General features: G+C 43.7%; 1 protein-coding gene across 1 annotated transcript; it reads right to left on the reverse strand.

The window, feature by feature from the left end:
• Positions 1-714: 714 nt before the first annotated feature.
• On the reverse strand, positions 715-11,343 carry fbxl16 (F-box and leucine-rich repeat protein 16). The gene is made up of 7 exons (XM_028412538.1): positions 11,220-11,343; positions 5,597-6,311; positions 3,777-4,019; positions 3,401-3,666; positions 3,189-3,273; positions 2,958-3,021; positions 715-2,328 (listed from the first exon to the last, which is right to left on the reverse strand). The coding sequence occupies exons 2-7, from the start codon at positions 6,302-6,304 to the stop codon at positions 2,180-2,182; spliced, it is 1,515 nt and encodes a 504-aa protein (XP_028268339.1). The 5' UTR covers positions 6,305-6,311; positions 11,220-11,343; the 3' UTR covers positions 715-2,179.
• Positions 11,344-14,091: the final 2,748 nt, after the last annotated feature.

Raw genomic sequence — 14,091 nt, forward strand, 5'->3', positions numbered from 1 at the left:
CCGTGAGACGAAAAAACGCAGACCAACTAAAAAAATGAAAAAAAATAAAAATAAAAAAAAGCATGGTCTGCCACACAGTCCACACAGTCTGTTTCACTGTAGTCAGCGGTCAGCAGCCAGACACACTGTGTGCTGCTGCTGCTGCTGCTGCTGCGGATGCATTTGGCACAACCTAATACTGGCTGACACTAATCCAGTCCCTTCAGTTGGCAGTCAGCACATCTGAGGACACACAAGGCAAAAAAGCAGGACCGTTGGGCTCATCTATTATGATATCAGGATAGCAGGGAGAAAAAAAAAACAACTTTTGACTTTAAAGTTCTTTGGTTTATGTGAAACTTCACCATTTTTCCTGCTTACCCAGAGTCAGTCATTTTTTTATAGGGTTAGCAATAGGTTTAGAGTGTTAAGCACTCTCATTGGTTAATCTGTGCCTCACTTTTATCATGTTGTGTATGTCTAAAGTTTATTTCTGCACACTGTTTTTAACTATTTTGTGTGTGTAGGCACAGACAGCAGACCCTGAAACATCAAATCCACCTGTTCTTTAATTAAGTTAGAAACTAAAAATAGAAAGAGACGATATTAAAGGACAAACAATGCCTCTTTCCAACCTAAGGACCTTATTTGAAGTGTCATTATCATGTGTTTCACAATGTTAAATTATACTTTCTGAGTGTGGGTTTGAAGGAAAATTGGTCAAATTCACACAAACTAAACATTTTCTTTTTTTTTAGAAAAGAGACACCTGGACACTTTAGAGTTTCTCTCTTATTAAATACTGAAATCACTGTCTGTGAATGAACCTGGCTTTAGCAGCTTCACAGCCACACAAGAGCAAATCCAAATACTAAACCTCATCACTAAAAAATAAAACAAAGGATAGAAATGAAAACTTTCTAAATAAATCTCCTGAGCCTCCCACAGTAAGGACAAAAGATCCTCAGTGCTTGGTATTTAGTTGGGAGTCCAGAATGATCGAGTCCTTTCATGTCACCCAATAATAAATTAGTTTGTGATTCATGGTTCTATTAAGAAATAAAACATTTTATCCTCTCTGTAGCAGACATGCTGCCCTCTCTCCAATGAAGTCATCACATTGCACTGTCTCTACAAAAACATTTACAACACCTCCTCATCCACATCTGTAAATTAAAGTATGTGTACAAAGACCAAACAAAAGTCAATCGAACGTGCAACTCCCCCCCAAAAAAACGCCGATGTAAACAGTTTTTCATATTTTCTTCTTCCTATTGTTCTTTCTTTTTGGAGAGGTGGGGGTTGGGTGGAGGGGATTCTGATAAGACACGGACATGGCAAAAGGTGGGGGCGGAGGCGGCGGTGGTGTTGTTGTCCCCGAAAAGACGGGAAGATTTGTGAGTCGCACGGTTCGTACACAGATGAAGGGAGGAAAAAAGAGAGAGAGAGATGTTGTATGATTCACATCCTGAACTGCGCCTGTAGTCCTCCAGCTGGCACGTGGTGTCTTTCTCTGTAATGGAGAGAGAGAACTGAACCTTTGATACCTTCTGAGAAAAAAAATCAAATAAAAATGGAGCGATATTATATTACACGGAGTGATGGAAGTCAATCAGAAATGTCAGTACTCGTGGTTGAGAGTAGCTTCAGTTATCATATACAGTATGTTGGTTTGCAGTGTATGAGCGCATGTGTGAGTTCCAACAGCTAAAACATAAAAGTCTTTATTTTTCCTCCATGCTGCACGTGGATCTGGACGTCACTCACTCCTGTATCCCTTCAGTTAAATAAAAAACCATCACCAATGTCTTTAGAGAAGCTTTCTTCTGTAAGCAAAAGCCTTTTTGTTGATTGTGAAATTAGAAACTTGCTGTCGGACAAGACGTCACACCAAGCTCTTCACTCCAGCATCTTCATCCACGAAGCTCAAACGCCATCCCGACATCCTCTGGGTCTGGCACGTACCATCGTCTGCCTCCCCGCCTCTCTGTCCGCCTGTGGGTCAGTCTACTCAATGGGGTTGTGGAAGAAGACGGGATCAGGTATGGAGGGAGGTTCGGGTGATGAGGAGCAGGGTGGCATAGGAGGAGCAGTTTGGTTATCCTGGGTAGCATTTAAGAAAAGAGTGAGGAAGAGGTTGAAGAGGAGGAAGGTTGAAGTATGGTGGTCTATCAGTCGTGTGTGGACTGGATCGGCGGTCTTATTCTATGACCATGCAGTGGGGCAGGTGCTGGGAGTAGTATTTGAAGAGCTCTGCGGTGGCTCCAGGGCAGTTGGTCAGCTCCAGCTCCTCCAGCTCATGCAGCTGGATGAGGCCTGACAGACCAGTGGTGGTCAGCAGGGGGCAGCCTGTGGGAGCACAGCAGGAAGACGACAGTCAGCACGGGCTAAAACTGCTGCTTCCACATATGGGATTAAAGGTGTATCAGTTGCAAGTAGCATATTTTATTTTTAATCAGTCAGCTAATTACTTTGCTACATATACTGTAACTGTACATATATTTAGACCCAAAAAGGCAGTTTTTGTCTTTTTTCCCCTGAAAAACCCCGCTTATCCCAGCTCCTGAACATGACATGTTTGCACATTAAAAAGGTTGTATTTTTGAAGGATTGTTCACATTAAGTGTTGTTGGTCATGGTATTGGATGAAAACAACTGGTTACACATCATTCAAATATTGACTGGTTTCCGCTTTGTCTGTTAGCTCAGTCTTCTCAGCAAATGAGCGACTTTTCTAACAATCCTAAGAAGAATCACACTATATTAATAATTTCTAACGACCTTAATAAGCACAGTAAAGGAAAAATAATAAATAAAACTGCAGAAATGCTACTAGGCAGCTGTTTGACCATCAGGTGCTCTGTTGAACTACAACCTGAATTTAGATCGAGCATATGCTTTTATGTAATCCATCACAGTGTGACTAAATGAGGTCTACAGATATATCTGAAACCCATATCTGTGTGTCTAAAACAGACCTGCGAGGGACAGCAGGCGAAGACATCTCATTCCAAACAAATGCTGCAGTCCAAAATCTTGCACCTGCAACACACATACACAGATTTTCAGTTACGTATCAGAAATCATATTCACTGACATCTTCACTTTTACCTGGCTTATTCAGGACATCAGAGTTGTACTATCGATCATCAGAGGTGGAAGATGGCAGCTAAATACATTTATCATGAATATCCAGTGTAGACAGTTACCTGACAGCACCAGCGCAGATACAGACTTCTTAATGATGACATGGTGGATAAGTAGCCCAACCCAGTGTCTGTGATCCGCACACACCTAAAAGTTGATTTAAAAAAACAAAAAACAATGTGATGCAATTACACAAAACATTTCTGTATCCAAATGGATAAAACCATGATGTTATGTAGGCACATCACGTTTTGTGAGTTCACACAGCACCGACCTGTCCAGCACTAGTTCTTCCAGTTTATGCAGGTCACAGGCGATGTACTCCAGGGCCATGTCAGTGATCCGAGGGCACCAGGACAGGTCCAGACTGCGGAGCTTACGCAGGTTCTCAGCAACCAGTTCCACGCCGTCATCAGTGATCTTGGAGCAGCCAGAGAGGCTGAGGGCAGTCAGGTTGGGAAGGCTGTGCACCATGTTTACCACGCCGTGATTGGTGATCTCCCAGCAGGAGTGAAGCCGCAGAGTGTGGGTGGTGTAGCCCTGCAGATGGAGTTCGGTTTTGTGGTTATATAAGTGAATAAAAGGAAATGGTTCTGCTTTTTTTTTTTTATTGCTGAAGGTGGACAGTATCTCTTGCTATGGCAGCCTACCTGCTTGGCTGTAAAGTAGGCCATGGCGGTGTCAGTGACGTGGTACGCCTGCAGGCTCAACTCTGATAGGTTGGGCAGGAGCTGTGAAATAGCAGCGATGGCGTCATCTGCCACATTGATGCAGTCACTGACGCTGAGGGAAGTTAGCCGGGCATTGAGGCTGGACCACAGGCCGGCCTCTGTGAAGTCATTGCAGCCTGAGAGTTCAAGGTGCATCAGGCCTTGCATTTGCTCCAACATAACCTGCAACACAACAGACGCCAGTTTAATCCACTGATGTAGTAGGTGTAGGTACAAAATATATGAACAAAACAGAAGAAATGTAAACAAACGAATGCTTTGTCACAGCAAACCTACAGCCAGTTACCTGCAATTGCTCTTATCAATGTTATGAGTGCCATAATTACAGCTAGTAGGTCCTCTACTATATACTAGAAGGCTACAGGGTGTGTTATCATCTGTTGTGATGGATGATAAACAGAACCCAAATGTTGATGGTGACCTCTTGTGGTCATGTAAATAAGTGCATGTTACCACTCATCACCCACACAAGTGTGTGTCATACCCACACATTAGGATGAAAAACATTGTTTTTCAACTATAGAAAGCTTGTTAACGGTCCCATTATTAATGAGTGATAATGCACCTACTACACCTGCTGGTTGGTGCGTATAACTATATGTATCTGAGTGATCACAATGAACTAAAGTCATTAATTGAGATGACAACATTTGGGTGAATATGCAGCTGACCTGCTAGAGATATGTGTAGATGTTAGCCATTTAGTGGGATGATAACCGGCAGACTAGGCACCTAGTAAACCTACTGGTTGATAGTGTTGGACTATGAATGTTGGACAAATAATAAAGATGATAACGAGTGTGTGATAATGAATCTACTGAAATAGGTGGTAGATAAAGGAGTCCTCAATTAGTTGTGCTGTATGGGAGTGATAGCAGCTGATAACAGCCATTTAATCAGATGATAACATTGCTAGGTGCTTGAACACAGACAGACGTATGGAAGCATCTTAAAACACTGGGTCTGATTTGGATTATTTCACCTCTGTTTGTTTTTTCTCCCCATCCTATTCCCTCCTTTTGTAATGTGTGACTAAATGGTAACACACAAATCAGCACCTCAAAACAGGAAGGTCCATATATAGATCATGCAGCTAACAATTCCAGCATTCTCCATGGCAACCGTCCACTCATCCCAGAATAGCAGCCTAGCATAGCAGGTATGAAGAGCCATCTAAGAGGCTCTCTCCAAGCATTATGCCTTTTTGTTCCTCACAATATAATGTGACAGCAGGGATTATACCAACAGATGGAAAGAAAAACACACACACACACACACTTTTATGCTGCTTGATGTCCAACAAGTGAAAAAAGTTGGCGTTCCCTTTTGCACTCGGCACACGCTTTGTAGTGTATACATGGAAATGTGTATGTTTGTCTTAAGAGGTCAGTGTGTGGTGATGCTCAACATGCTAACAAGACTTTATACATGCAGCGTTCCAGGCTTCTAATTGGCTAACATGGCTTCAGAGTATCATTGTGAATTGGTGTGCTAAGCTCCTGACTGTGCTTCACCTGTGTTTTTGTGATGTGGATGTTTAAATCTGAACAAGGCCTGGGCAAAGAAAGACACACTATGGACATCTGGTGGGTGGATAGACTGATACAGAGAATTAAAGGTATTTTCCTTGCACTAGTTCCTTCACCACTCCCACAGGTTTTTCAATGTTTAATAATCTCCATTACTTTTTCATTTTGTGTTACGTAGCATTAATGAAACCCAAACCCATCCAGACTTACCTCCAAGCCAGCGTCTGTGATGGTGGACCTCTTGAGGCTGACTGAGCGAACACCCTTCTTCGACAGCGGGTAGTTGTCAATGAACTCACAAATGTCGAGGTCGGACACTCCCACTAGGCAGAAAGCCTGGAAGCCGCGCAGGGCAAAGGCCTGCAGGCTGACAAACTCCTTCTCCCCATTGGGCAGTATGGTATATAGCTCCTTTGCATGCAAGATAGGTGTCACACCCTCCCAGAACTTGGGCTGGTACAGCACCTTGCGCCATGTCTTGCATACCTGCGCCAGCACACATTTTTCAGCCGTGGTGAAGTACCAGAATAGTCGGTTGAGCAGCTTCTCGTCCAGGACAAGCTGACGCTCCAGCAGCATGGGTTTGGGTAGCGTGAGAGGGGGAAGCTGGCGAAGGGACGGCTTCAGTCCCACCAGAGGCTTTCCAGGCTCCAGGTCAGAGGCCAGGAGCGGGCCTGCAGCGTGAGGCATCCCGGGGCCATCTAGGAGGTGGTGGTGGTGGTAGGGGAGAGAGGACGGTGGAGGAGGCAGGATGGAGGGTACAGAGGAGGACTGGCATAGGCGGTTCTTGGCAGCAGGTGTCCCCTTGGTGATACTCGCACTGCCCAGGCCATTGGGCTGGCTTGGGGGCAGCTTCACCATACCGTTGCGAGTCACACAGGGAGACTTCAGCTCTCTGGGGGTGGACATGTTCAACATTGGGAACCTGGGGACAAAGAACACAAGGAATTGAGTCCAGTAAATCCAGGGAACTGGACTATGTTCATGTATGCCTGTCACTTCTGGAAGGTGCAACATCTCAGATATGCTTCCATGTATGTGCACAAACGCAGGTTGTTGTTACACATTAAATACATCCTCAACTACCATTACTTTTTCACAAGATGCTCATTTGTCCAATATCAATTTGTGTGAGTTGGTTGATCCCATCAACTGCCGAGCAAGATTTATGTGGCAAATATGACCAAATGTCAAACACAAGAAGTCTTCTTCTTGTGTTTAACAATACAGTATATATCATTTAAATGCATTTTGACTGGACTAAAAGAGAGAATTTAATGCTTGCGGACACTCCGACGTGGCTATACTACATCCACAGTTCTGTAGAGTGGGTCAAACTTTCCCTGATCTCCATCTATCAGACATGTTTGGCAACAGTTGTTTACACAGGGTGCATTAAATTCAGCACTGACACACTTTAGCACATCAGACACACACAAAGCAACTGACAAAACCAGAGGGGGTGTTGAATAATTTTAAAAATAGGCCTATTCCATTGATCACAACATTAAACACATACGCATCCCATGACCCTTCTTAGAGGGAACGTTTGGCATTTGACTGAAAACGAGCGTGTACAACCGAATCCAAACTATCGTGAGCGTGCTGCTTGAATAGGCTGCCTCTCTTTTGTTCCTTCCATTCAACACAGCTGAACACAGAATCCGGGTGAAAACACAACATAGTGTAAATGAATGCCGGCCTCATTTAGCCTGTTCTCTGTGACCTCACTGTATCAGAGGCAGCAGGACAGCTCACAGGCTCAAACCACTCACTTATGTAACATGCTGACTGTAGGGCTTCACGCACAGCACCGCCTCCCTGTACCGCTCCACCAGCTCCTGTCCCAGCTATACAATAACAACAAGCTGCTTTTTTTCCCAATACCATATATGAAAACACTCATTTTAAAGTATTTGTTGTCAGCTCCTCTGCGTGGTGATGAGGACCGACTGCTGTAACAGGGTTCATCCATTACATAATACATAACATATAATCTGACACAGGAAGCACACACAGGAGTTAGACAGGTCTGCTCTGGCCATTGTGCCGACATTCTTGCGATCTATCCTGTCCTCCATATGTTTATCCAGCACTTACACCAACTGTACTTACACCAACAAACAAAAGCTGGAGCTCATCCCAGGTAGGATCGGTCGACACATAATTATCATGCTTACATTTACACCTACAGTCGATTATAATGCACAAGTCTGTGGACTGATGGAGGAAGCCAAAGCAGCCCACACATAAAGACCCAAACAGACCAACACAGCCTTCTGACTGTGACAGAGACACTCATCATCTTCTAAGCCTAACAATCGACTGCATGTTGTGTTTATATTTACACAATCAAATGCTTTCTGGAGTATTATACTCACCATCACAGAATATCACCTTTATTTTATAAGCTGGTGTTGCCCAACAGAATTATGAAGATTGCTTTTACACTTCCCAACTACAAGATGCAGCTTGTAAGTGAGGAAAGCAAGAAGAAATCAGGAGACAACAACATGTACGTTTTCCACATGCAGTAGGCAGCCATGATTTGGATTATACATAGTATGTATGTACAAAGACTGAAAACAGAAATGCCACTTTGGTGGTAGTGTGTCCGGCAGTTGCTCCCAAATAAATGTTTAAAACCTCCTGCAGAAGTCCTTTATTTATTCAAGGAAAAGCTGTGAATTAACTCTTAATTAGTAATGTGTGTAATCAGCCCTGGTACCACAGTCCAAACAAAAATAAACAGATCAATACAAAGCATTTGTTCATGCAGTGCCTGATGTCTGTTCTGATCTGTTCTGTTCTGGAAGCACCGCCCACGGCACACACTGTGCAACAGTATACAGTTAATATGATTGTTGAATTGTATGTTCTGCATTGTTCATCCACTAGCACTGACTAAATTCTCCATTTTCTCTTACCTAAAACCCGGCACATTAGCAGACATGTCACCTGCTGTATAATCACTTTTGGGAATGCCCTCGTTTAAAAAAAAAAAAAACTCCTCAGTAATTAGACTGAGTGTATTTTAGGCACTGTCAGGCCTGTCTCCTCTGTAAAGTCTCCCCCTGCTGAATCACATCAGCTGACAGTGCTCTCACCAGGCTAAACATGATGAACAGAGGAGTACTATCACTGTGTGTGACAACACATCCCCTCTTACTACTAACAGAACTCTGTTTTAAGGCAAAGACAGCACATGCTGTGATCCAGATGAATCACACAGTCCCTCAGTCTGTCTGAAACACACAACAGGTGGTCAGGCCAACAATATGTGAGGATAGTGATATTTAGTAAATACACTAGTTCCTTTATAGAGTAGTCCCCCCCCCCCCCCCCCATGGGACTATGGAGCAACTTATTCCTCCCCTCTTCCGCCCACTGTCCATACCAACACGACTATATAACTACATAACATAAATTGGTGTGTGTGTGTGTGTGTGTGGATTCAAAACTCCACTGAGCCATAATCTGGGCCTGTACATCAGTTCAGACCAGCACATCATCATTAAGGAAGAAACTTTGGCCTCTTCATCTATATAAATCTGCTCTGGGCCGCTCAGAGTGCTGCTGCATCATCCTGCTTTTTCATCTGGTTATTAAAGCAGCAAAGCAGCCCACACTTCCTCTTCTGTTCTTCACAGTCCGGGTGATGTTTATGTGTCTGTTCTTCCCAATTTCATCGCTCCATCTTGACATTAATAATAAGATAACAGTTTAATGCAGCACCTCTGATTATCTGTGCATGCTCTGTGTGAATTAATACAGTGTTAACACGGCCTTCAATAACAGGCCACACAGGTGCATGTGTATAAAATGTGTGTGTGTGTTTTGTTTTTAAGGATTATTCATGGTGATGAATGGAGATGACATGAGCTACAGTGATCCCACTATGGCCACTCCTCCCTAAAGGAAACAATGACCAACTGTCTCACATTCATGTGGACCCAGTCTCCGATGAACACGGAGATAACAATCTGTAATCTACCTCACCGTGACATGACAGATTATTTCCACAGATTCCACTCTGTGTCTTGCTGACATTGATCAGCGTAGTCAGTCCCTACTGTCTGAAGCCCATTGATCACAGCTGTATTAACATACTGTCTGATCACTATCTATGGTACAAATGATTTTGTACTTTCTGACTGAGAACCATTAGGATTAGCTGTAACTTCTGAACAGATTATTTCAGCAGTAAATCCACAATATTGGGCTTCCAGGAGAAACTTAATTGGCACACCTGCAATTTGATCAACACATCCCCTCACACCTGAATGCGAAAATGGATCAATTTACACACACTCTAAAGATTTATTCTTGCATCAAAGCAGGAAGTCAATAAAATCGGTCTGCACTGACCTATGAATGAACGATTCAGCCCACCTGTGTAAAAAGCTCTTTCACTTCAAGAGATGAAGTGCTCACAGTCCAGATCTACTCTATGCACAGCCTTAACAAGAGGACCAGTGTTGTCTTTACGCTTAATTTCAGTTATAATGTAGAGGAAGACGTTTGACCAGACTTGACTCTCGCATCTTCTGACGCTAACCGCACCATGATGATGATGATCACAGGAAGAATGAACGTTCTGTCATCTCCTGTCCATCAGCATCCTCCCTTACCTGTCTGAAACCCCGACCATCACTTGCAACAGCATCTAAATTGAGCTGTTGTTTTTGGATCTGGGTTTATCAGGTAATAGTAAATAAAAGGTTTGTATGTCTGATGTAATGCTTTGCCTGATGTAATACCACTCTGTACCACTAGATGGGCTACAGCATCTGACAGATCAGATACAAGATATACTGGAATCCATGGGTCACACAGATGTCATGCAACAAACCACCCTCAGCCATCCTGCTCTCCAACGCTACCTCCCTAGACATTAAATTTGACTACATTTGACTCTGGCAGACTGAGTTCACAGATTGTCGCATCTTTGTTTTCACAGACATGTGGCTCAGCAACAGATTTCTAGCCAGACCGGCTTATCTCAATTTTGTGCCAAGGCAATACAGGTTTGTGCAGTGAAGTTCACCATGCTGTGTTGACATCACTCATAATTGCATCGCCTCACTAGTGGAGTAGTAGATCGACTCTGTAAAGTCATGTTTTGACTCCCACTGTAGCTAAATGCTCTCACTCCACTACTCCACTACAAACATCCTAGGTATTTCCATCCCTGATTCTGTCACTCAGTACTGTTGTTTTGCAGCTAAATGCTATTTAAAGCCACAAAACTCCCCCTTCAGATTCTACAAAAGAACCCCAAGTATTTAAACGCACAGCTTTTCAGTGCACACAGAGAATCTGCCATATGAGAAGGAGCAGAAACACGCCATGGGGCCCACAGGAGGCTGAAAAAGAGCTGACAGAGCAGCAGCAAGACACAGAAAACACTCTGGGAACAAAAAAAAATCACTGGAAACAATGAAATTACATTCCTGAATAAATGAGAACGAAAGGGGTTGCGTCACTGACAGACGCTGACGTCATTGTGTTTGTTAATAATACGCAGCTCGATGCGGCTGATCAGCTCCGTCTCTCCCAAAGGCCTCAGCGCGCACACAAAGAGCTGGAACACCCAGCGCCATTCGCCCACATCAACCCCCCAAGCCTCTCTCCGCAGTCTCCTCCGTCCGAGCGGAGCAGCTGCAGCACGGATGCTGCTGAAACAACACCATCCATCACACAAGCACACACACACCTACACTCACACTCTGCACCCATGGACACATCCTCCTCCTCCTCCTCCTGCTGCTGCCGCTGCTTGTAGTCCGGCCTTTTTTTTTCTCTTCTTCTCGCAGCATCCCTGGTAGCTTACCTTTCAGATGAGAATTCACTCGGGCATTAATCCATGATCAGCACGCTGATATCGCTGCCTCTTGATCACGTTTCCCTCAACGTTGCGGCGCAGAAAGGGCGAAATAAATAATTATTACGAGGCAGCCCCTGCGTCCTATCGGTAAGCAAGAGATGCGCCTACCGAGCCCATATAGACGCAAGAAGAACACCCGGGTCCAAAAAACCAGATCCAGTCCGGAGGGGAGAACCGATACACGGCTCTCTCTCTCTCACTCTCTCACGCTCTCTCTCTCTGCAAAGCCCGGAGAAAAGTGAGCAAAAAAAAACGGGCTTCTCTGCTGTGTTTTCGATCGCCTAGTCCTCCATAACAGAGTGGCCCTCTCTGTCTCGTAATTTCTGCTCCACACACACACTCATGCACACACGCAGAGCGGAGCAGCTCATTTAAAGAGATAGGCTAGGGCAGCTGCAGCGCTGTGCACAGAGCCACTGTGTCTGCTTCTTATGTAACCTGAGCAGCAGCCTCTGCTTCTTCTACAGTCCACAGACACTCAGGGAAGCAACCACTGGCTTCACCTGCACACACACACACACACACACACACACACACACACACACACGTGTTAATGCACATATGTAAAATGGCACCTATAGCAAGTGGAGTATATGCTTAGTGTTTTGGTAAAATATACAAAGGGTTACCTGGAGAGCTGTGAGTTTCAGCTGAATGCTGATCCATCCATGGCTCTGATCATTTTTACACTAACATGTTTATTTTTAAATGCAGCTAATGGGCTCCTGGCCCACCTTTGTCCTGTTGTATCAGCATAGATTGTGGTGTTTGTAAACCAACTGTGACTTTTTACAATTATTCCACTTTATATAAATGAAAATGTGAAGTTTGAGTGGATGACTTTACAGACACAGGAAAGGAGCAAAAACCGTGTCTGGCCATGTGTCACATTTACACCTGTGACTACTGCAGAGGAGAGACAAAGGCAAAAAAAAACTCCCTACATTTAGGCACAAAGCTTTGCAGCTGTTTAAGAACATCTGGTTTGAAATTTGTCAGCAGAATTTAAATAAAATGTAGCCTCAAATCGATGAGGTTTTCTTAAAATGCAACCAGGTGTCAGATGATAATGGTGTTTATTTTGGAGAATAAAAAGTGACTTTAGATGATTTACACCTAAAATGCATTGACTTGACGCTTACAAATTGAGGAAGGAATCGAATTCCATCTGGTCCAGGCACACAGCGTCTGATATAGTTGGTGAAAAACCTGCAGTCCTATTTTGGGCAATTGCTGAAACATAAAAACTCTTACATGTCACAGTAGGGGGGAAGAGGTAAATGTGCAAAAGCTGGATTTTTAAAAAATCATTTATTGTTTATTTTCATTTATGTTTGGAGGTCAAATAAATCACGACTCCAAAAACAGACACAAACAAATGACTCAGACACCGGCAGGTGAAAGTCTATGTAGCTTCCTTGAAACAGGTGCACCTACAAGGCAGGCGAAAAATAAAACAGGTGTCTAAAAATAGACGAGCGGATGGAAAGCACGGACAAAGTGCACAATATACTGCATACTGAGAGGATGCAGCACAATCCTCTGAAGACACATCTTGTCACGACCCGGCAGATCGGACTGGGTGGGAATGCTGGAAGTGTGATGATGCTTTATTTTGAGATATCACAAGCATATTAGTATGGGAATAACGGCCTTTAACTTCCTCCCGGGAGTTTGTCTTGATATGGGCACCACCTCAACAAGGAAGTGACGCCATGGCTCACTGCCTCTCCTCCTCCTCTGTTTGTTCTGTAGCTTCCAGGCAGAGCCACTCTCTCTCCTCTCTCTCTCTCCTCTCTCTCGCTCCTCTCTAGCCTCTCTCTCTCTCTCCATTTCTTTCTGTGTCACTCTCTCAGTCCAAAGAGGCAGGGAGCTGGAGAGCTTTCTATTTTTGGCACAAAGAGATACACCCACATAGATGTGCACACAAAGCATCCGTAGACAGCACGCATTCAAGCACAACAACACAGGGCGTTGTGCGTTAATGTCAATGCAAAACACACACATGCTGAAACAGACAGAACATTCATGAACGTACATTGTAAATACATAAACACACCGTGCCTACATGCAGGCTTAAAAATGTCAAGTAAAAAAAAGAAAAGAAAAGAAATAGACGTCGTGCACATACTATAGCATTAATAATGCAGAAAGTGGAGAAACACTCCCTGTAATGGATAGAGGGGGAGGGGCTTCCACTCCTTTGCAGCTTCTTCAATATGTGTATTTGTGTGTGTGTGTGTAGTTATAATAATAGCCTGTCACACTATAAACAATTATTTGACCTTGTCTTGTGCAGTAAATAGATGGATTTGTGTGTGTGTGGTTATGTCATAATGCAGATTTCCATTCCATTAGTGTACTTTGTGTCATACAGCCCAGGGGGTCCTTTCAGGCCCTTTTTCAGGCCACAGATGATGCCCGCCCAGTGACATCATGAATATAACATTAAAATCTGTTATAGACCATGTTGTGGTTGTCACAGCTTTGGCACAGGAATCTTTCTCTGTATTTCGTTGTGGTGAAGTTTGATGGAAGCTGTGATAGCGGAAATGTCCACACAGTTTCCAGGCCTGAGTTCAGAACCAAAACACAGAGACAACTGCACCGTTCCAAAACAATCATAAATCACTGGACCTGACAGCTTTGTCAGTATGAAGTGGTAATCATAATAATAATATAATGTAATAATTTTTTAGCATGTTATAGCATATATTTATATATGCATATATATTGGGTCACGGAATAGTCTTAATTCCTGCACTCATGGTGGGCACATCCTAAAATCACTGTAACTCAGTTCAGGGTGCCCCTATAA

Source organism: Parambassis ranga, chromosome 8, assembly GCF_900634625.1.
Source record: "Parambassis ranga chromosome 8, fParRan2.1, whole genome shotgun sequence".
NCBI classification, from domain to species: domain Eukaryota; kingdom Metazoa; phylum Chordata; class Actinopteri; family Ambassidae; genus Parambassis; species Parambassis ranga.

Coding starts and splice junctions, on each gene's coding strand:
- fbxl16 (XM_028412538.1), bottom strand. CDS start 6,304: ATGTTGAACATGTCCACCCCCAGAGAGCTGAAGTCTCCCTGTGTGACT. Junction 3,667..3,776: donor CCTACTTTACAGCCAAGCAG/GTAGGCTGCCAT, acceptor CTCCATCTGCAG/GGCTACACCACCCACACTCT. Junction 3,022..3,188: donor ATCTGCGCTGGTGCTGTCAG/GTAACTGTCTAC, acceptor TGTGTGTTGCAG/GTGCAAGATTTTGGACTGCA.